The following is a 21,890-nucleotide window of genomic DNA, read 5'->3' as shown; positions in this document are numbered from 1 at the left end:
TTCCCAGGATATTTGGCAACAAGAATTCTGGTAAACAAAATTCATCTGCAGACTGCAATAGAATACTTTTCACCAACTTATACTTTACATTGTACAACTGAGAAAAATCAATGGAGTCATGATCCAAAACATTCCAGTATTACAACACAAAAACTTCAGCCACGACTGAAATTCTGTACCCACTCAAATCCCCTATCATCCCCTAAAGGATCAAAAAGAAGAGGAAAGAAAAAAAGAAGCAGAGAGAAGAAATCAAAAAACACCAAACAAATTTCACCCTTCAACCCGCATGGACCATATAACTGGCAAAAAGACGATCAATCGCACATGGTCAAAATGGGTGCGTATATAAATCATGTAAACTACTTTTGGCTACCGATAAAGGGCAGAAAAAAAAATTGGCCCTTGTATGTTGCTCTCCACTATGATACAGTAACTATGTGCAATTCAAGCGGCCTTAAAGCTCCTTGAACAATCTCTTGAACTGTCCGGTTACGCCGGCAAACCTCTGACAGCTCTTCAATTGGAAGCTTAAGATCATTAATATCCTTTCCAAGTTGTGCATTTGACAAAGCTTGTAAAAACTTTGATCTTTCCAATTCCGTAACAGCTGTAGATGGAATTAAAGAAACAGTCTCCTTGGCCCATTCAAGAGTTTTAACTCCATAAGCTCGAGAAAGTGCTAGCAGCGCATACGTCACCTGTGGCAACCAGGGCTCAAGTAAGTTCAAGACCAGAGGAGCATACAGACCAAACATATTAATAGACTAAAGTAAAAGCAGAAAGTTAAAAGGTTACCGTTTCAACTTGTGAATTTGGAAGAGCTCCAGTTAGGCATGCTACCAAAATTCTGGTAATGCTAGGCCCACGAGGAACTATAACATTATCCCTTATAGGTAAATAAATTTCTCCTTGACTAGATTTGCTGATATCAAATATATCAGACAAGAAGTTCAATATAGAATTTGAAGCCTCCCTGCAACAAGAAACAGCTGAGGTTAATATAGAAAGCAAAAAACCTACAGCAAGTCCTTCGAAAGGCCAATTAAAAAAAAAAAAAAGCTAACAGCAATGATCATGAAATAATGACGGGAGTGTCACACCATTGCTTCAGTTACCAGAGCACGTGCTTTCTGAATTAGCTTTTAGCAGAAAATGCATTTATGCCCTAAAAGATGGAAGATTAAAAAAAAAAAAAAAAAGGACGCAGACCCAGAACAAAAATATAGCAAAGGAAGTCAAATAATCACACTGTCCAATTCAGTCAGGCAGACATAAACAAATGAGTTCTTCACAGAAAACATTAACATGCAATTTGAAAACGTCAACGCTAATCTTACATATGGCCCTAAATCAGCCACTTCCCTTACACACATTCTTGAATTTGAATCTATCACGAAGTAAAGCTGCATCGTGGATTAATCTTTACACTGAAACTGCTACTTCCACAATTAGATCAAACTTGAGGCTGAATAAAGAATTCCTATAAGATTTTATTAATTTAATGAACTTCGGCTTCTAACTCAAAACCAATTGACAGTGAGCAAACCGGTGCAAGATCTTTGTTAGTTAATCTGGAAGGATCTTCGTTAGTTAATTTAGAAGGTCTTGGCCAACTGATGTGGGGTCATTATACTTAACAACCCCTCTCAGATGTGGCTTAGGCTGAACAAACCAAGTGAACTGGACTGACAAGGTGAAGACCAACGCACCGAGAACAAACCAAGTAAATCAGAGCATCAGCAATCGGCATGGCAGAAACCAAAGGAGACAAGCCCAATGCAAAACGAGCCAGAGTCATTAGCGGATGTGCAATGACCCAGGACTAGCTCTAATATCATATTAAAGAATCTTGGCTTTACTCAAAAAACAACTGGCAACAAGTAGAATGGCCTTGTGAAAATAAAATGACCTTGACATGTAAAAAATGAATCCTGAGTGGACACGTATGGCAACCCATATTAAGAACAGTAATAATACATTGCTTAGGACCATTACATATTATTGAACAGAAAATTATACATGACAATGCACAGTGAATTGAGTGGATCATGATTTAGTGTGAACTTGCGGTTGATCTTGTCAATGGCAAAGTTCAACTTTGGTAAGCAAAATTGCAAAGTGAAAAAAAGATGCTCAAGAAAATGAAGGTGTGAGTCGACAAGAAGTAAGAAACTATTTAATATTTTAACTTGTGAATTATTCCCGAGGAAATCTAGGCGTCCTTAAACTTCTTCCTTCTCCTTTACTTCTCCCTCTTCCCTCAATGCCGTTATCTCATAAATTCCTACTCCTGCCCTCTATTATGTTCAGATTCGTCAATTTTCTACAAGTGCCAGTTTTAAAAGCAATTACATACACAATCATTACTTGGGGCTATATCAAGTTGCACTTCAATGTACTGTGTGAAACAGCCAACATCAGACTCTTGTCGGGTGCCGCATATAATTCTAAGTAGCATTCAGAATGTCAATTAAGCAATTGTAAACGAAGAAGACAAGAAAATTATCCTAAAGAAAGAATGAAGACAATTAGCATTTATATTGGGGTGTGTGTGTGTGTGTGAGAGAGAGAGAGAGAGAGAGATCACCTATGCTGTATAGTCATGCCAACCATGGAACAATCTACTAATGGTGGAAATATTGGTGATGGGAAAAATAGCTGAGGACAGTAACGTATACACCTCGACGCCAACAAAAAACAGTCATCAGCTATGTCTGGCCGGGAGGTAAATTCCTGAATACGCGTTAGCAGGCATGTTGTTTGGCTAAAGAGAGACTCGATCAATATTTTTAAGTAGTTTGCACAAGTAGGATCAGATCCAAATATCTGCAAAAGTTCAATTTACTTAAACTTAAGCAATAAAAGTGAGCAGAAAAAAACCAGGAAATTAAGACGCACCTTAATAACCTCACTGGAGAGATAAAGGAAACATGGTTGGTGGTGTTGTTTGTACAGTCCTTGTATCTCCTCTAGAATTGCTCCAACTGTCACTCCCATAAACCTTTTAGAAGTTCTCACCTGAAGAAACAGATTTTTTGGGGATGACTAGTAAGAAAACTTTGCTATAAGTATCAGCTAAATGACCAAAAATTATTCCCCTTCACTACAAGTGGTTGCCACACAATAGGTAGGTTCCAACATAAAAGAGAACTGATAACAAGATATACCAGTACTGTTAAGACTACAATACTGAAATGTGATGTTCCCAACAAAGTAAAGGTAGCAGTTGCTTCCTCCACCACAAAAATTGGCTTACTTGACAAAGTTGTTTACATCATCAAACATGAGTAACAAGAAGAATTATATCTCTACGAAGAGATGAATTTCTTAATTTCCTGTAGCAGCAAAAAACCAAACTGAGTTGACTTACAGCATTTTTGCAAGCCCGACAAAGAGATTCCATTGTCCGCATGTCCCATGCACGACTGCAGCAAAGAAACTAGAGTTTCAGATTGCAGGGCACAAGATAACTGAGAATGCAATAATATGAAAGTAAATATTGCTAACAACAGTACATTACAGGCCTTACAGATCAAAGATGGCTTTGAAAAGTGGCCAAAGCCTATGAATTGTGTCTGCCACAGCTTCTGGATGATTTACATGTCTAACATTTTACTACCACAGTCAGGAGACCACAATTATCTAACAGAAGATAACGTGAAACAGATAAAAGAACCAGTCTACCTAAAAATATTTGCAAGTCGATCAACATGTACAGTAAGCTCACGAGCAGTTTTTTGCCCCAATACCAAGGGTCCTTGACTAATAATCTCCTGCTAATTGACCAGATATGTTAAGAGTTCTTCCAAAAAAAGATTGCAAATTTTACAGAAGGGAGACCACATATGTTATCACATATATTTCATAAAGGAAACCTGCCTGTAAAGGAGCAACAGCTGGCAAGCACAATGCTTCCAGGGCTTTCTTAGCATGCTCTGAAGGAAGTTCCGTGATTACCTTGCTGCAATAGTAAATTAACAAATAGTGAAACAAATGACTGATTTCACAGTATGAACAAAGATATAATAAATCACCAATACCTTAAAGCTTCAACAAGATGTAATGAATCTTCAGCTGAAACCTTGAAAGTACTTTCTCCAATCACTGCCCTTTGGTATATTTGAAACAAACCATCTAAGGACCCACACAGTTTTTTGCAACAATCTGCACAGGAAATATTCATTACTGCCAAAACTTGAAACACTCAAATAATCATGAAATCAAATTTGACCACTGTAATGTACAGAAAAATGTCACCAGAAAATAACAATTATGTCCCAGAACAAACCAAAAGAAAATGGCGACATTCCTATATCATGGAATTTAAGTAGAAGATAAGAAATTCGTGTGTGAGTTCATAACTTTATACTTAAAATAGCTTCGTGTGTCTCTATATGTGTGTGTGTGTGGGCGCCTCTAGTGCAAAGCGTCTAAAAATCACTTTTCGCATGAAAGTGCCAAAATATATATTCTTGAACTAAGAGACTTTTTGCACAAAAATTTCGTCATCCTTGGGGGAAAAGAAGTTGATAAGGCAAAAGAAAAGAAAAGGAAAGGAAAAAGTGTTCGCTCAGAATTTGGTGATTGTGATGCTTCAGTGTTATCACAATGCAAAACAACCACGTAACATCCTTCAAAAGCTTTCTAGTTATACGTATCACCAATGAAACTAATTGTCATACTCGACAGAACCAAGAGAAAATGGATTTTCCTCATGAAAGTCATGAACAAAAAGGAAAAAAACAACATACTGATTTGATTGGTAATGAAGATAAAGAAACATGGTTCAGATCTCCCCTTGACACCAAAATCACAACAAAAAAGTAATGCGCACAAGGAACTCTGGAAAAGAGACGTTACCATCACATATGTGTCTAAATGCCAAAGAAGCCGCCGCTGCTGTATCTTCAGATATACTCATACCACTAACAAGAATATCTATGACAGATGGAAGGAATGAAAGCCCACTTGACGAAGCATCAAGCCATTTTGAATAAGCTCCAATTGTTAAACATACTGATAAAACATTAAATCAGAAAGGAAAGGATATCAGAGACAGCAGATTCACCAGTTTATTTATGCATTAATATGTATCACCAGCAGCAGAGGCGCTTCAAAAAGTCAAATCACTCAAGGAAGTTTAACAATCATATTTCAAAACCATGTGATTGCATGTGCATGAGGAGGAGAGGCAGAGAGAAAGAAATAAGAAATATCTGATTTTTGTAGTCAGTAAGCAGAGCCTGAATGTTACCTGTCTGCAGTAATTGAGGTTGATGAGGAAGTTTCGGGAACAAGGACATAATCTGCATCGAACAATAACAACAAAGGATCTGTGTTATCAGAGAGAGAGAGGGGGGGGGGGAAGGGAAATAATGACCCAAAGAAACAAACACAGATGGCTCCACAAGACAAAGCTAGAAGGGAATCATAACCACATGGACATACACTCTGAAGCAAAATTAAAAATTAGTGAAGGAGATCATAGGACTTCTGAACCTGCGGCATAATTTCAGATTCCACGACTGAAACAAAATCTGATATAGCGCGTATACAATACAGAGCAGCTTCAGCAGGACGCCAATCTGTACTGCTATCCTTCCCACAGCAACTTAAAGCCTGTGAAAATTATATTACAAAACAAGATATAAGAAAACTTTTCATGATACCACAGTTGTGCAACCACCATGGGAGATATTTGTTTCCTAAAAAATAAAGAAATGATAAGAAAATACAGCAAAGTCATCATGTTAAGTTCAAGCAATCTATTCTCCTTTACTTTTTCTTGATTACCACAATGTTATTTGCTATAAAATCCATCTTGAAGTCAGGGAAAAACAGGAGCAAGCAGTAATATCAGAAGTTTCCCCCTTGCAGTCGCACAGAGGTAAGAAGTTCACAAAAGCTAGAAAGCTTTTGATACTTTCTAGCCATTTGGAGATTCAAGGACAATTAAAGCCAGTTAATGGACTCTAGCATCCTATCTATATCACATTGAGAATACTACAAAAGCAACAAGAGCAAAGCAGAAGAAGGATGGTTCCTTCTTCAATCTTTTCACTAATAACAAGCTGGGAAGGCTGATTAATTTCATCCAACAGCAACAAAAAGAATGTTCTGAATCTTTCTAGCTCAAAAAATTCCAAATCTTCAATAAAACTCAGAAAGAGAAAAGCAATACTTCTTTTGAATCAAGATTCTGTTTAAAAGGACATCTTAGTTGTTGAAATTGAAAAGTAAAATATAATGCTAACTTGTAACCCAAAAGACATATCCAGGAAACGACCAGAAAATGCACCAGAGAATAGTCTGTAGTTAAATTGCCAGGACACTGGTTAGCCAACCTGCATTCTTAACTCAAACTTAATGACAATCCCAATTTCACATAGTGAGACTGTGGCCATTAACTGGGTCAACCACAAAGTGCCCGGGTTTATGAAGTGGTTTAATGATATCGCTCTTTGACATTCCCTTCTACCTTTCTAGTGAATGCAAATGGTAGTAAACTTCTAGGATACAAAAATGCCCTAGAGTCTAAGCCCCATCTCTCAAAGGAGGTCTCCTGTTACTTCACAAGAGAAGAGGTTACTCCTTAGCATCTTATGAAGACAAGAATTTAATAGGCAGTACAAACCTCAACAAGCTTCATATACAGAATTTTCAGCGTTGCTTCACCACCTAAAACTAGTGCTCCATCAATTAAGACATCAGCAACAGCTGAAAACATCAAAGACTTAATAAGCATTTTTGGGCATATTTAACATTCATTCTTTCAAATAATGACGAAGTATCCATATATAAAAGTAACATCTTCCCAACCAGACACAATAACTTTAGCAATAAAAAATACAAAGTATCATACAACAAAATTGAGAAAAAGGAGAATAGACCCAATTCAGATACAATGCACATCATGAAAAAACAAAAACCTTGACAAATGTCTAAGAAATAATTTAAATATTTGAGTTCTCCATCCAAAACAAACAAAAAGATCAACTAAAACAGCACAGAGGAAATTGTTAAGTGACATGAGAAGTATCAGCCACTCAACCAAGAATTGAGGCTCTACGAAATCAAGATACCATGAAAGGGGCACATGTGACTTCTATAAGCAAAGATGTTAACTCCAAAAAATTCTCAATGACATCTTTGACAAGCTTTGAAAACATCCTTCCACTCCGCCTTTTCGGTTCTTGATTCTCATGTGAAAACAACACATAGCACCACCATTCTTGCTTTCTAACTAAGGTATACTGCAAGTAAATCAAGCTAAAGGACATTTCCTGACCTCACATTTTTCTATAATAACATTAACATCTTAATTAACACAATTATTTTCACTCTCCTTTCATATTTTGTTTAAGAAGTTTGTGAATACTAACAGCACCAAACTTACAGCATGTTTACTCCAATCACAATCTTCAAAATACAAAGTTATAATGTTTGCCCACCCTAGACAATGGTCTTGGCTACGTTGCTGGACATTGAAATTCATGATTGCCATTTTCTAGTTGGCTCAATGGTGTTAAATTGTCTCTAGAAGCAGTTAACTCCACAATTTACAAATGTCTCCCTCAGATAAAACTTGGCAGCTTGCTGTTCAAGCATTCATGACCATGATTGTTGCCAACTCAAATCCCCAGCAAAAATCTGTTAAAGATCAACTTTGATATATCTCCCCAATTTATTCTATCAACAAATGGGAGATAGAAACCAGTTCACCAAAAGAAACACGGCCAGCTGGCATATAAGTTCAGAAACCAAGGGGTGATATGGCCAGCTAGCATAGACATTCAGAAACCATACGTGCGATCTATAAAAGTAAAGGAAGAGAAGATCTTTAGTAAAGACCAGTCACTTCAAATCCACCTGAAATTGCAGCATTTACAGAACAGGCAGGTTACTTTTCCTTTGATAACTTTTTTCTTCACAGAAATATGACATAGAAGGTCCCGACCTAAATTTTATGGGCTTAGTCCAGAACCTTTCTTGACCTACGTACATCAGTGAGACAGTAGGGTAAGAAGGGGTCTGGAGACAGAAAAGGAAAAGGTGAAACTTCTCTGTGAAGATAAAATATTATCCCAGAATACAGCACTGATCCTATCCAGAGCCAATATAGATCCAAGGCCATTATTTCTCCATTTATTTCAATTATTTATTTTTTATCCTTTTCAGCAGCGAAAACACAAAAAAGTATGGTATTACTGAGCTACAAAGATTGAAGTAACCAGTCCATGAGAGAAAACTTGAATACACTTCACGCATCCTGACAGAACAATATTCTGTACACAATCAAATGTGCCTATGTATATTTCTTAAGAAACAAAATGAAATTGTTCACTGCTAGGTCAACATATAAAGTTCAAACAAGAAGCAATTGGTACCATATCTAGTTTGCTTAAAATCCTTTTGATCCTCCCTTGACAACTCTGCATAATCCGCAGGATATTGAACTTTAAATATAACCTGTCAATCAACAGCAACCAGGAAAACACTAATATATCTTTGAACCAAGTAACTCATCAGAGAAAAGGAGTATGCAAATAAAAAATAATAAAAAAAAAAAATTTCCAAATAAATATCCTGTTTATTTATATTAAGAATTGTTGATTCTCAATCAACATGCATGCACCAACTTAAGTTCCAAATCTCTGCGTGGAAATAATTCCCTAAACATTTTCGTAAGCAGTCAAAATGATCATTTTTTTTAATCAGAGAGAGCATAGAAACATTAGAATTTCATAATTTTCAGGGACAACAGCTCTGACACAAATAATTTTTTTTCATACATTATGAAAAGCCTATAAATATTTTCTCCAAAATCAATTCCAGGAAACTACAAATTTTATTACTACAAAGTATGACATCTATTCTGGATTAATGACTACAGTAACTCAATTGATGAGTCCAGATAACTAACCAAGGCAACAAGTGACTCGTATGATGGATGGAAAATCTGCAGCCTGCGACTTCTTTCAGCTTCAATGGAAGCTTCATTACCAGAAGATATGAAAAAATCCCTGAGAAATTGGAAAGTCATAGTGAGAAATTTTTCACTAACAGACTGAGATGCATAAAAACCTCTAAAAATTTACCTATCAGTCAATATCATCTGCAGGTTATGCCAGAAGTTAAAAGTCATTGACGCAATGTCAAACTCTGGATGTGAAGCAACTTCAAGTAATGCATGCACAATCAGCATTGATTCATCAGATCCTGGAAACAAGTAACAATTACTCAGACACAACAAACAAATTGCAGAAAGTTGGCAGATGCTAAACGTGCTTGCAAAAGATATTAGTAATAAAGACCAAAAGTATCAAATAATGAGAGCAAGAAAGCTAACAGCAAAACAGGAAAGAAGAACAAAATGCAGCCAAAATAAAAGAAAGGCAGGAAAGAAGATCCATACCAGTCGCAATCAATTCAACATATGAATCGCCCATGTCAGCAAATAGACGTGCAATGGCCTTTACATCTTCCTCATCCTAAGAGCACATTAAGCAAATAATAAACAAGAATAACCATTGAAAAGAAAGAAACTAAACAGCAAATTTAAGGAACTAATGGAAGAACATGAAGAAGTAACTTCTAACGGCAAAATAAATGTATTTGCGGCACAGAACAACAAATGCAAGTCTTTTTCAGCCTATAAAGTAAGCCACAACTGTAGACTGATATTTGAGTAGCTCATTTAATGAAAAACTAATTTTTTTAGTGGGCCAACTGCAAACCTAGTTAGCTGACTTAGCATATACCACCAAAACATCATTTCTATCTCCCACTTTCTAAAGGACTAAGAAACACTGCTGAACCTTGTTCTCTGTATAAATTTCCAGAAGCAATTAAGGTTGCATGAATTTTTTTTTTGATGATGATAGCAACTGCATAACAAGGAAAAGTCTACTCAGCTTATTCATCTTTTTCACATAAGACAGATAAAGAAACAGTCACGTTAAGCAATAAAACATCACCAAGAATCAACAAACACATAAACCAAACACAAGGATGAACCCTCGTGAAGTGATACCTTGGATGGATCTCTAAGTTGTGGCTTTAGATTCATAACTTGTGGGACAATTACTTGAATTAAGGGTAATTGTGAAGAAACTCCATCAGAGTATCTAGCTGCTGTGTAGTGTATCAATTCAGAAATAACTGCAACAAAGAAAAAGTAAGGAAAAAGGCAATAAAATCAAATTAAGTATATCAAAGCGAGAACATTTTAAATAGGAAAATGACATGCATAAGGCTCTTCTTTTTTCACCCCATTCACTCTAGCACTTCAACCACCATGCTATACCACCCAGCACCTTTCCCAGAATCCTATAATTGCTGCATGGATTAAATTCTCTCTTAATAAACATTAGCAGCTATCGACAAGCATAACAGGAAACGGGGGTCCTGTGACTCCTGTAAAGTTACAAAATTTGAATGACAGGACCAGAGATCTAGCCTACGCTTGAACTTTGGATGAACTGGCTAAAACCTAGAGAGAGAGTAGAGAGAGAGAGAGAGAGAGAGAGAGAAAGAGGGAGAGAGAGAGAAAGGGTGGGGAAAGAGAGATTGCATTGCCAAAAGGTTTCATCAGATGATGCCCTGACGGATATGAGAATTTACCTAATTATTACGTTAAAAATTGATGCCATCACTAAAGCAACTCAGAGTAGGAAAATATCCAGATGAGGGGCCCATTACTGTGATATCTGTCTTTCTTTTCAGGATTCTTTTCTTTATTTATGAATAGGATGTAGGATGACAAGTTTTACAAGCCAAAATTTCTTCTGAAGCTTTATATTCGCCTTTCATTTTAATCTAGAATATACACAGTTGTTTCTGAAAAGCACTATTATAGATCAACATTTTCAAAACAGCTATTATTTTTAAGACAAAATTCTAGCTCAATTTACCAAGAAAAGCAAGTTACGAGAAATAAGATTTTGAATAAATCTAGAAAATTGACACTAAGCAACAGTGGGAACTTAGTCTTCATTTAAGTTTTCAGATTCACCTCCGACAAATTCTGTTTGTTTTACCATAAAGAAGATTAATAAACAGACAGTACATATGGACTAAATGTCTTTAGTAAGTTTTCCAATATACAAGGGTCTAACCAAACACAGTTTAACCTCTGCCTATTTGATCCCGACTTATCAAGGTCTAGTTCAATTCAAAAACAAGTGTGTGTCTATTAACTCATTTTTCATGGTAATTGGAAAATGAATTTATACATTGAAAAAATGCCTACAGGGTTTTCAAGGGCAATCAAAGTCAAAAGACTATGCACCCCTTGAAGTTTTCATCAACATAATCTCGAGAACCTGACTACTTCTGTATAAAACCCAAATTCTCCCATCCATACTACAACTCCGAGCATAATAAGTTTGTGCTTTTGTAGAGATAAGACAAGCCTTATCATATCCCAAGACACACTCATAAATGACATTCCAAATTAGAATACCACAAGTTCACCTTTTCTTCATCAACCATGAAAAATTAAATGGTGTTACCATCAACAAGTACTTGTACCATTAACTGAGGCTTCTGAAAGCACATCGGAGGTCAGACTTGAGAGAGCTGTAAGCACTAGCGGATTTGAAGCAAGCATAGATGCAGGGATCCTGAAAAAATGACATATACTAAGGTTGAAGAGTCATACTCCACAGTATTGCTTGTGACACAAAATGGTAAAAGTCAACAATCAGAATAAGGTATTTTATATAAATGCTTTGCATTCAAGAGAACAGAAGCAAGCTCATGAATTAAAGGAAAAAAAAAGATTGGACAATTTAGATCTTTCTAAGCATTAAGCAACAAAAAAATTAATCTCCTTATTGAATAAGCAAAACATACAATGAAGGTACTACAGTATGCATGAATAGCTAGTGATTTCGACACTCGTCCTAAAATGTAGAAATTAACCACAGGCATAAATAAGAATGCAGGTAATTTGCCATGCAAAATACACAGAGAGTAAAAGCTTCTTATGAGCTTCAGAAACTCCAAGAAAATGTGAAAAACATGAAAGACTTGAAAGTCTATAATGCAAGCATATCCCTTTTTGGCCAGCAAGACTAGTAAAGAATTCTTTGATCACCTTCCATGCTACTGAGTGGCATTTCAACCAACCATCGGATAAACTCATTTTCCCCACTTTGCAATTTAAACATGGAAACAGCGTTAGTTCAGCATTTGCATCAACTTGATTCAGTTGGCAATTTGAGTATGCTTGACCAGCCCATTGGACAAATAAGTACCAAAAGTGACTGAAATAAGGAGCTGACTACCACAACTTGCATTAAGAAGCACTAATACTCAAGATAACCTCCACTTACGAAGTTAGCAAAAGAAAGAGAGATGGGAAAAGGAACCAAATTGATTTTGGCACACTTTGGGGAAAAGCGCACCTAATATTTTCAGTTTACACAAAAAAGTGCCACCAAAAATCATGACCACCTAGATTAACCAGCATCAAAACTTTTTGAATGCTTAAGCAAAATAGTTAGTATAACCCAAAACCAAAGTCTCATAAACCGCTTAAATGATCTCCAGATATCCATTGTGGGACATGCTGCTTTGGGATTTTACAATCTTCACCCTAATAGACCAGATGTAATAAAGCTGGCTTAAAACCCAATGTTTCATGCTTTCCCCAAATAGAGCTGGCTTAAAATTGAAGGACGCTAGCCTCTTTAAAAAAAATACACAACTCAGTAGGACTGTCATTAAATGCCTTCTTCTTAACGTATCAATTCTGCTTGTATACTGAAAAATTAAAGTAGAAAGGTTAGACAAATGACTCTTGAAATCAAATTGGAATAATATCCGATTTCAGCTCCCAGAGTTAACTATTGCAAAACCCATCATAATCAAAGTCTAAAGGAGACATCAAACAGTAATTTCTAGATTAAGATAATTAAAATAGATATCGATTAGAAGCATTTAACATGGTGCAAGTCAGGTAACTTGGAAAGTAAACAAATGAAGAAAAGTGGTACCTATGCCTTAGCCGTAGCCAAGAAGCAAAAGCCTCAAGGATCTGCCAAGCAAAAAGTGAAGAGCATAAAATTCACCAATATCGATAAATCCATCAATTAGAAATATTAAACAACTAACTTTAATCCATTTTTGACTCTCCAAGGTTACAACTTCCATCAAACTGTTTTAATTCTATTGAAAACAACCAAGTAAGCACATGATCAATAAATTTTGTCAGAAAATTTTATGTGAAAAATAAGAAAATTAGTATTTGAAATATATGAACAGCAATAAACAGCCAAGAGAAAAAAGAAAGGCCCAACCTGCTCCTTGAATTCATTGAAATTCAAACAAGCAGTCAAGATGCTAAGGGCAACCTCCATGGCAGAAGCAAGTTCTTTTTCAAATTGACGGCGTCTATCGGGCCGAGCTGATATCTTGTAGTTGAATGCTTCCTGATAATAGCATAGAAGCACTTAATTCTCAAAATGCAACTAAAGGAAGAAAAGAAGGCACATCAAACTCGAAATATTCAACTATCAGGACTTTGAAACAAACAACACAGAGAAACTAGACATTCAACTTAGAACTCCTCATCTCTAAAAGGTGAATATAGGTCATCGTGAAGCACAAGTCCCTCTGCCCATCCACTTTTTAGTAACAGCAGAGTCCATTTGAATTTTTGATCCTCAAGATCCAATATTGCCTGCATTCTAAACTAATCCAAATTTGAAACATTTGTCATTTTTTGTGGGCCCCTGACCTGCACCCTTCTTTGGAAACTACAAAAAGGAAGTAGGATACAGAGACATGCTCCACTACCTCCATGTAAAACTAGCTTTCCGTTCAAGTTTATCTTAGTGCATAAAACTTTATATTCAAGAATATGACAAACAAATGGGCCACACTTATATGGTAAAAAAGAAGGGTGGGAGATGGAAATTTATAGAAAAATTCTTTACCAATTTTGGTTATATCACAAACTTTGCAAAGCCGAGAGAAAAGAAAAATTAATTACAGATTGTCCCAGTTTTTATACAAGTAAAAAATGATTCTTCCGCTTCAAGTCTATCACAGGCGACCATATATACTTCCATCGCAAACTGCAAGAAGGGACCTGGCATAGCAGGACTGCAATCCATTGGATAGAAGACATGGTCTTCATACTTATCCAGTACTATCAAATGTCAGTCTATAAAGAGTTCTGCCAACTGCTTGTAATTGCTCATTTACTATAAAGTTGAAATCTTGTGTCCAAGGACAGATGAGTCATGTAGGGTGTTCAAGTCAGCTGGACAACAAGTGCAATCCACAGAAATTTCGTTAGGATCCCATAACATCATAGTTCAAACCAGTTTATTTAAGCATGAACAAAGCTTTTCGCTAATGTTCATTAAACCCAATATATGGTCACAACAACACCTAATGTGTCTGTCAATCAGAGTCCAAAACCATTGTGAAATCTCTTTTTGTGCTAAAAGCCAAGAAATCATCCACAAAATATAAATAAAATTATGTAAATAAGTGTCTCTTCAAGTGAAATCCCTTTTGGTGCTAAAAGCCAAGAAATCATCCACAAAATATAAATAAAATTATGTAAATAAGTGTCTCTTCAAGATGGTATTCTTAATATACCTCGGGCAAGACTCTAAGAAGCTCCAGAAAACTTGGAAGATATTCAGGATGAGAGTTTATCTCATCCATTATCCAATTAACGATACCACCATCTCCCCAATCATCTGCAGGTACATGAACAGCCAACGCAGCAACTGCAAGGCTAATCTATAAATGAAGATACTTTAGCAAAATGTCCATTTAATATATTAAACAAAGCAGGATGCATTAGACAAGAACTTTGAAAGCTACCTGTGTTCTAACTTTGGGGGGACCTTTGTGAAATGTCTTCAGTAGCATCTGCACTTGAAAAGTCATTGGATTACAAAAACCAAGGTAATAAATTAAATAAACTTGAAACTTGCATCTTTGTGCACATTTAACACATCCAATCATTCCCGATCGCATACAGCACGGTTATAACAACAACAACAACAACAATAATAATAAAACCTAGCCAAAGAAAGTCAGCAAAGATCAGCAAAAATCATTGACATTCAAGAACAGATAAAGTAAAACCAGTTCTCAACATAAGACTCCCCCTAAATTATGTTATGCCACCCTGAGTGGACAGATGGTTTTGTGGGAGATAACCCAAATAAAGTTGTACAAAAGTTATAAGAGGTACAACCAGTTTATACTCAAATCCATGATATTATACACCTGAAAATCAAGTTAAAGTCTTATGCAAATATTTGTAAGCATCATCATTTTTTTATGTCTTTTCAGGAGAAAGGTAGCCTAGGCAACTAAACTAATTAACTTTCAACACTCATTTCATGCTGTAAGTTCAAACTATAAGAAACATGGTCATATTCCCTGTGCATCAATTTGGTAAGTCCCCCTGTCCCAGTACTTGAATTAAAAAATAGATTTCCTAAACAACAACAAATATATCTTAAAAAGCTATCCAGATTCCAACATCCCAAAAAGCAGTTGAGGCAACAGAAAACATTTTGCATTTAACTACACAATTGAATGGCCGCATTTGTAATTGGAAATAGGGAAGAAATGGGCGTAACACCTCCATCCAAAGAGAAAAGCCTGAAGACAAAACATATGCTTCTTGCTCCAACTTGTTTGGTGAAGCATTATACCATTAGGATTTCAGACCAGTTTAGCTGCTGATCATAACCTAGAAGGTACTTCAGCAATTGTGTGCTGTTTACCCAAATTATGGCAATACATGGACAAACTAGCAGTTTATAGGTTCACAACACAACTTTCTTGTCCAAAATTTTTACCACTTCAAAAAACATTCCAAATGTTATGCAATGGAACATAAAATGATTGCAAATACTTAGTATATTCTCACATACATTTAAAGAATCTCGTAAAGGACGAAAAGCTTCAGAAGGCAATTCTTCAAAATCCCGTTGTACCTGTCGGACCAGAAACAAAAAGTAAAATAAACTGGTAATGAGGGTTTAAAAACCAAACTCTGCATTCTTGCAAGCTCTGTATAACTAGGAAAACATGATTCCAGACACGGAAACAGACTCCTTGTGTTTGCAACAGCAAGGTCACATACACTTGGTCATTCCACAACCTTGAAGCTAGGAGTCTGTTTCATAGTGATTGACATTCATTAAGCACAAGGCAGTAGTAGAACATATTACACAGCACTCGGCTACAGCTAGAAATTAAAATGAGTAATATACAAAAAAAAAAAATTCAAGGCTACCCGAACCTGAAGTGATAACACAAAAATTATATTACCTTGCTTCTAAGCGTTTGTGAACAGAAGATCAGAGTTTCTTGATTACTAGCAGTATCATGAAGCAGATTATCAGCCACCTAAACAAGCATAAAAGCATCAAAAGATGTTAAGGAAAAATAATTTGAAAAAGGAAACAAAAACTAAATGTACAATGCACCAGACAGTGATATGTGAAAATAACAATAATAAAAGAGAAGGGAGGAAGAATTCTAGTTGTAAAACTGTGACATTCTAAAGCACAAGAAAGGCAAAGAAGTATATATTGAACTACAGAGACAGCCAAACAAGAAATCCATTAAAGAGAACAGATACATATAATTCAGGAGACTGCTGTACAGTTCATTATTTCCAAGCACAATTACATGATAGAGTGCCTCCAGCTTTCCTTTTGTACATGCACTAATTTGCTAAAGGTTGACCTCCATTTTTAAGTTATGTAGTTATCTAACCTCTGAATGCACCAACATAGATTCCACAAGAAGTTGGATATTTGCATTACCAATTTCTCAGATGCAAGAGGTATAAAAGCATTCAAAAAAAAGTATTTTTTTTCATTTTTGGGTTTTCCAAATGGGCAACAATCAAAGATCTTTCTTCTTTTTTTTTTTTTTGAACATGTCTTAATTTTTTTCATTCCTTCTTTGTTTTGGAGCAGGGAGCTTGTATTTGAAAAGGGTAACAAGAAAGGCATAATAGCACTCTTTTCCAGATATCACAACCAAATAAAATAAGTGGTAACAGGAGAATGATATTCATACAGATATACAATGACTGTGCCCAACTTTATGATACATGCAACAGTAAGTACAAAGGCACATACAGATGTACATACTTTACAAGAGAGAAAGAGAGGGCATGGGAAAGACAAAATAACCAACAGATCTATGCCAGCTTCAGAAAGAAAAATGGACACTTTGTTTGGTTTGTTCTTTCACAGAAGATTCAGTTAACACATTTTCAAACCAACTTTTCTTATCACAAATACACTCTTCCAGAAGTACAGTACTATTTTTCTAAAAATTATTCTAAAGATGGCAATCTCAAAAGAGTGTTGATTTCTTTCAATCAGCTCAAAGAACTGTTTTGGGTCAATCTCTTAAAGTATCTTTTAAACTCCCGATCAATAACATCTCCAAGCTGCATAACCAACACCAAATCAGTGGTCACTATGTTGTACAGCATACTCTCCCTTGATTTACCAGCCACCCACCCTTTACAAACAGACAAGCACGAGGAAGAGGAGAATAAAAAACTTATTTGAGCAAAGTTTTCTGGTATCCATTACGGAAGATGTTTAACACAATTGGCATCCTTCACTTCCTAAAAGATCTAAAAGATCCATCTAGATAAGAATTTAACATCCTTATCTTGGAAGAAACACAAAATGGTGCATAGTCAGTTGACTTCATTAAAATTCCTTCTTCCCCTTAAGTAGATAATGTTGAAGAAAATCTAAGGTACCTGAAAATATAGGCTGAAAGACCCAGTCCAAAGACATTGATACTAGGTTTTGAAACAATTAATTCATTAGTTATCATTGTCAAGCATTTCTTTTGGCCTTTCATTTTGTCCTCTTTAAGGCTCCATCAAGTGAAAAGATACAAAAAGCAGAGGATATTTAACTACAGATAGAGCTTCTGGTAGCCTAAGAATATCTTTTAACAGCTATTTAAAAAAATGATGGAATCATGAAATAAAATGTTCCCAAAATCATCAGTTTTAAACCCTAACAATAAAACGTCCATTCTGACCTAGACAAGTGAGCTAACAACATTATGCTTGCATAATTACCCTAAAATTATCACTAGTAAACATGACGTGTAACACAGGATGGAGGGAGTGATTATCGTCCATCTGGATTGCTCGGGTGACTAGAACTCCTACTAAGCTAAACCAAGCTTAGTAGACGGAAGATCAACTTCTTTTTTGTCTACTACCACATGATGTTATGTTTTTAGGGTTGACTATTAAGGCAACAGTTCATCTCCAGGAATGCCCTCTTGTAGAGATTTCAAGAATTCCCTCCAATAAGCAGAAAGGACCAATCCATTCAGGGCTTCACAAAAAGGAACCAGAGACATCTTCTTTCCAAACTTGTCATACCCACCAATTTGTCAACGCAATCTCTCTGAACTACCTTCTCAAACCTCCTCAGACTTCATTCTTTAACACTTGAGAATGCTCAAGTTTATTTACTAGCAAAAAATTCACAGAGAATCTCTAAGATATTTCAAAAATTCGAAGCTAAAGAGGCAATGAATCCAAAAATTAAAAGCTTTCGAAGCTTTAACATTCCTTGATAAGCAGCTTAACAAAAAGACAAGCCATGATATGGTTGAGGATGAACCTAATTCAATGCATCTATGATCTGCATTCGCAGAATGAACCATTCACATTGAAAGAATATCTTGTTCCATCAAGACAAATAAAACCTCCATAAGTGCTAAAAGTTCCAGGTTTTCTTACTTGATGCTGGCAGATAAAGAGCCTGCCTTGACTTCAATGGCTAAAGATTACCTCAGACCCACTTGGCCAAGAGCAAACATATTGAGATGACTTCTAATAGGTTGAACCATCATAGATCAACACTAGCTAATAAGCTACAACCCTCAGATGCGCAAAAATGTAAAACGCTGCAGTTCAAGACTCTGGTTCGGTAACCAGTGCTGACAAAGTAACCAAAAGCACTGAGTTGAAGATCAGAAAAAGAACAACCCTCTGCCGGCAACCTCAAGCAATCATGCCAAATGCAGAAAAAGTGGTAATTCAGTATGGGGAAAAAAGGTGTGGCAACTAGACACTATAATCCGTGCCAAGAATGAATGCTTGAAATGGAATTGCGTGTGATGAAGCTCAGACACAAGAAACCCAGTGCTTGGGTCCAAATGGAGCATCTGAATCGTAACGAGGCACCAAATTAAGCCTATGAAACAAAATGAGAAAAGAAACTTAAACCTCAATAACAGCCAAAATGAAGCTTCCAAAAAACGCCAATCCCTTTCTAGAGCAATTCCCTCAGCAAATAAGCTCTTCTTTTGGAACCCCTAATATAAAGTCTTAATTTTTCTCACAGAAAAAGGGCCACCAACACTGACCCTAATTAGACGGAAAATGAGTTCAAAATCTTCTTATAGCGAAAAGAAAATAGAAACTTACACAGGAGCTAATCAATCTAATCTTCCAGCTAACTAACGATGGAAAGCGGATCGTTTACGCACCCAATTAAAATAAAATAAGAAATGAAGATCGAACTGGTAAGCAATTAAAATATATGTATATATAAAAGAAGAAGGAAGGAAAAAAAAAAAAAAAGAAGAATGAATGAACCTGCCAAGCATCGATTGTTCGCTGAAAATTTTGAAGCCATCGATCAGCTTGCATGCGAACGGCGTCATCCGGGTGGTGGTAAAGTGCGTTTAGGGCTTCTGTGACTGTGTTTTGCAGCTCCATCAATATATGTCTCGTCTCGTCTCGTCTCCCCCCACCCAAAAAACAAAATCCCCAAACTTCTCCTCCAATTACAACTACCACAGCTATAGCATATACTATATCAATAACAGACAGCTCCTATTCTGAGTAGCCTCTCCGTCTCTGGTTAATGTATTGCTCCCGAGGAGAGGACGACAAGAGGAGAAATCTGTGTATGCTTTTGCTGTAAAATATTTTTGGACTTTTTTGGCGCTTCAGTTAGAGAAGGGGCTTATTGGTGTTTTTCCATCCGTCATCCGTCCGGCCGACTGCGCACAACTATGAACTCCAGCCGTCCGATTTATTTCACTCTCAGATATGGTCGGTTCTCATTATTTTGTTTTCCAGTTCCTCAAACTCATTAGAGGAAAAAAAATTTTAAACGATTATTTTTTTAAAAAAAAAAATCGTCAAAGAATTGCAACATTAGTAGCGAAAGAAGTCATCGTTCAAGCTGTTTTTTTTTTTTTTTTTTATCTCTCTTTCTTTTCTTGTCTTCGAATTTAAGTTAAGAAAATATTAACCCAGTGCTACAAAAAGCAGTGAGTTAGCATCTAGATAATATATTATAAATATTGAAACAGTTAAACCAAGAATCTATCTATTTGATAAAAGAAGTAGCCAATATCACGCCAATGCAAAAATTTACTAAATCGAAAAAAAATTAAAGTATAAGTTATGAATTACCATTATTGGCTCTCGAGAAAGCAACAAAATTGTTGATTTTGATTCATAAGTATATTTAATGCTTTTGGTTATTGCTTATGTTCTAAATCTTTTGACATAATTTTATATATTAAATATTCCTTATATATATTAATATATTTTGACATATAAGTATAAAGTATTAGTACTATATATTTAGATATGTAATTATATATACCAAAATATGAATCTATTATATATGATTATGTATATACATATATATATATACATACAAATTAAAAAGCTGAGCCTATATTGGATTTAAATCTAATAAAACTCAAATTTGACTCACATTTAATTTGAGTCTAATATGTAAATTCAAACTCAATTGACTCGATAAAAAATTAAAGTCCATCGGGCATTTTTTTTCTAACCAAACTCAGGCTAACTCGACTCCACTGGCAATCCTAAATACCGATATGCAACTTAATCAACAGATCGGTGAATACAACATGGTAAATAAATGGGTAAATCCAAGCACATGTAAATTTATATACATGTGCTCATATGTACGTATACAACTCCTCATAGGTGCACATAAAGATACTTTCCCAAGGGCCAATTTGGCGCTCAAGTTTTTAGGGTGGGTTTTTTCCTACAAGTTTTTTTAAATAACTTTAATTACAAAAATCTCAAACAAATTCTCAAAATTTTTAAAATACACACACCAAAATACCAAAAATATATTAAATTTATTTTTCTTCTTTTCTTTCTTCTTCTTTTTCCTCCCCCCCACCTCAACCCACTTCCACTTTTACCACTAGCCAAACGCTAGCACTAGTGTCTCCTTTTTTAGCTCTCCTCCTTCCTCTCTCCCTTCCTCCGGTCTATGTCAAGTTGCTCGCGAACTCGAGTATATATATATATATATATATATTTTTTTTTTAAGTATATATATATATTTTTTTATTTTAATAGTAAAATTACATATATATCCTTAATATTTTATTATTTATTAAAAAATATTATTTTATTTATTTTTTAAAAAAATAAAATTTATTTTTTTTTTCGAATCTAGTGGTTGAAAAATATGAATGTCCTTGCTTTCCGAACAACTATTTTATCTAGGAAACCACCATAGGCATACAAGTAAAGATTCCATGAAGTTGCAATACATTTTTGAATTTTTAAAACAGAAAACAGATCATGGTTCACAAGAGCCCTGTTAAGTTTACATGAAATTCTACGAGCACTCACTTGTTTGTTATTCCAATAGTGCTTGATGTATTGCCAATTGAGATCCAAATGTCGAGCTATAGACACAATTTAAGAAACCAACAAGATGAGAATGATAGATTTGGTTACCTTCATCTTTTGATTCTTTTCTTCAAGGGTAAAAAATAAAAAAATAAAACCCCTGTGGTAAGTTTAAAACACAGAAAAGCCCCATATGATTTCA

The 21,890-nt window shown here is 35.5% G+C and overlaps 1 protein-coding gene across 5 annotated transcripts; it reads right to left on the bottom strand.

Moving 5' to 3' along the window:
• Positions 1-66: 66 nt before the first annotated feature.
• Positions 67-20,159, bottom strand: LOC140004192 (transportin MOS14-like). 5 transcript variants are annotated; one of them, XM_072047826.1, is made up of 26 exons: positions 19,646-20,158; positions 16,318-16,395; positions 15,918-15,980; positions 14,851-14,898; positions 14,620-14,766; positions 13,308-13,439; positions 13,005-13,045; positions 11,536-11,627; positions 10,037-10,164; positions 9,419-9,494; positions 9,102-9,222; positions 8,927-9,026; positions 8,391-8,472; positions 6,638-6,720; positions 5,503-5,622; positions 5,258-5,309; positions 4,864-5,019; positions 4,044-4,167; positions 3,883-3,964; positions 3,688-3,776; positions 3,533-3,607; positions 3,374-3,428; positions 2,902-3,021; positions 2,591-2,829; positions 799-976; positions 67-701 (listed from the first exon to the last, which is right to left on the bottom strand). In XM_072047826.1, exons 1-26 carry the CDS (start codon positions 19,766-19,768, stop codon positions 423-425), a joined length of 2,883 nt encoding a protein of 960 aa, XP_071903927.1. In that variant the 5' UTR covers positions 19,769-20,158; the 3' UTR covers positions 67-422. The 5 variants fall into 5 exon arrangements, with proteins under 5 accessions (XP_071903927.1, XP_071903929.1, XP_071903928.1 ...); XM_072047828.1 differs by lacking the exon at positions 19,646-20,158 and adding an exon at positions 16,130-16,162; XM_072047827.1 differs by lacking the exon at positions 3,533-3,607 and having other exon boundaries at positions 19,646-20,159.
• Positions 20,160-21,890: the final 1,731 nt, after the last annotated feature.

Source organism: Coffea arabica, chromosome 4e, assembly GCF_036785885.1.
Source record: "Coffea arabica cultivar ET-39 chromosome 4e, Coffea Arabica ET-39 HiFi, whole genome shotgun sequence".
NCBI lineage: Eukaryota > Viridiplantae > Streptophyta > Magnoliopsida > Gentianales > Rubiaceae > Coffea > Coffea arabica.
Note: the sequence above shows the minus strand (reverse complement) of the source record. Positions and strands in the feature narration are given on the sequence as shown.

Excerpts from the sequence above, each read along its gene's own strand:
- LOC140004192 (XM_072047826.1), bottom strand. The coding sequence starts at position 19,768 with ATGGAGCTGCAAAACACAGTCACAGAAGCCCTAAACGCACTTTACCAC. Across the intron at positions 9,027-9,101 it reads CAGATGATATTGACTGATAG|GGATTTTTTCATATCTTCTG; the intron begins GTAAATTTTTAG and ends CCAATTTCTCAG. Across the intron at positions 3,429-3,532 it reads TTCAAAGCCATCTTTGATCT|TCGTGCATGGGACATGCGGA; the intron begins GTAAGGCCTGTA and ends TCTTTGCTGCAG.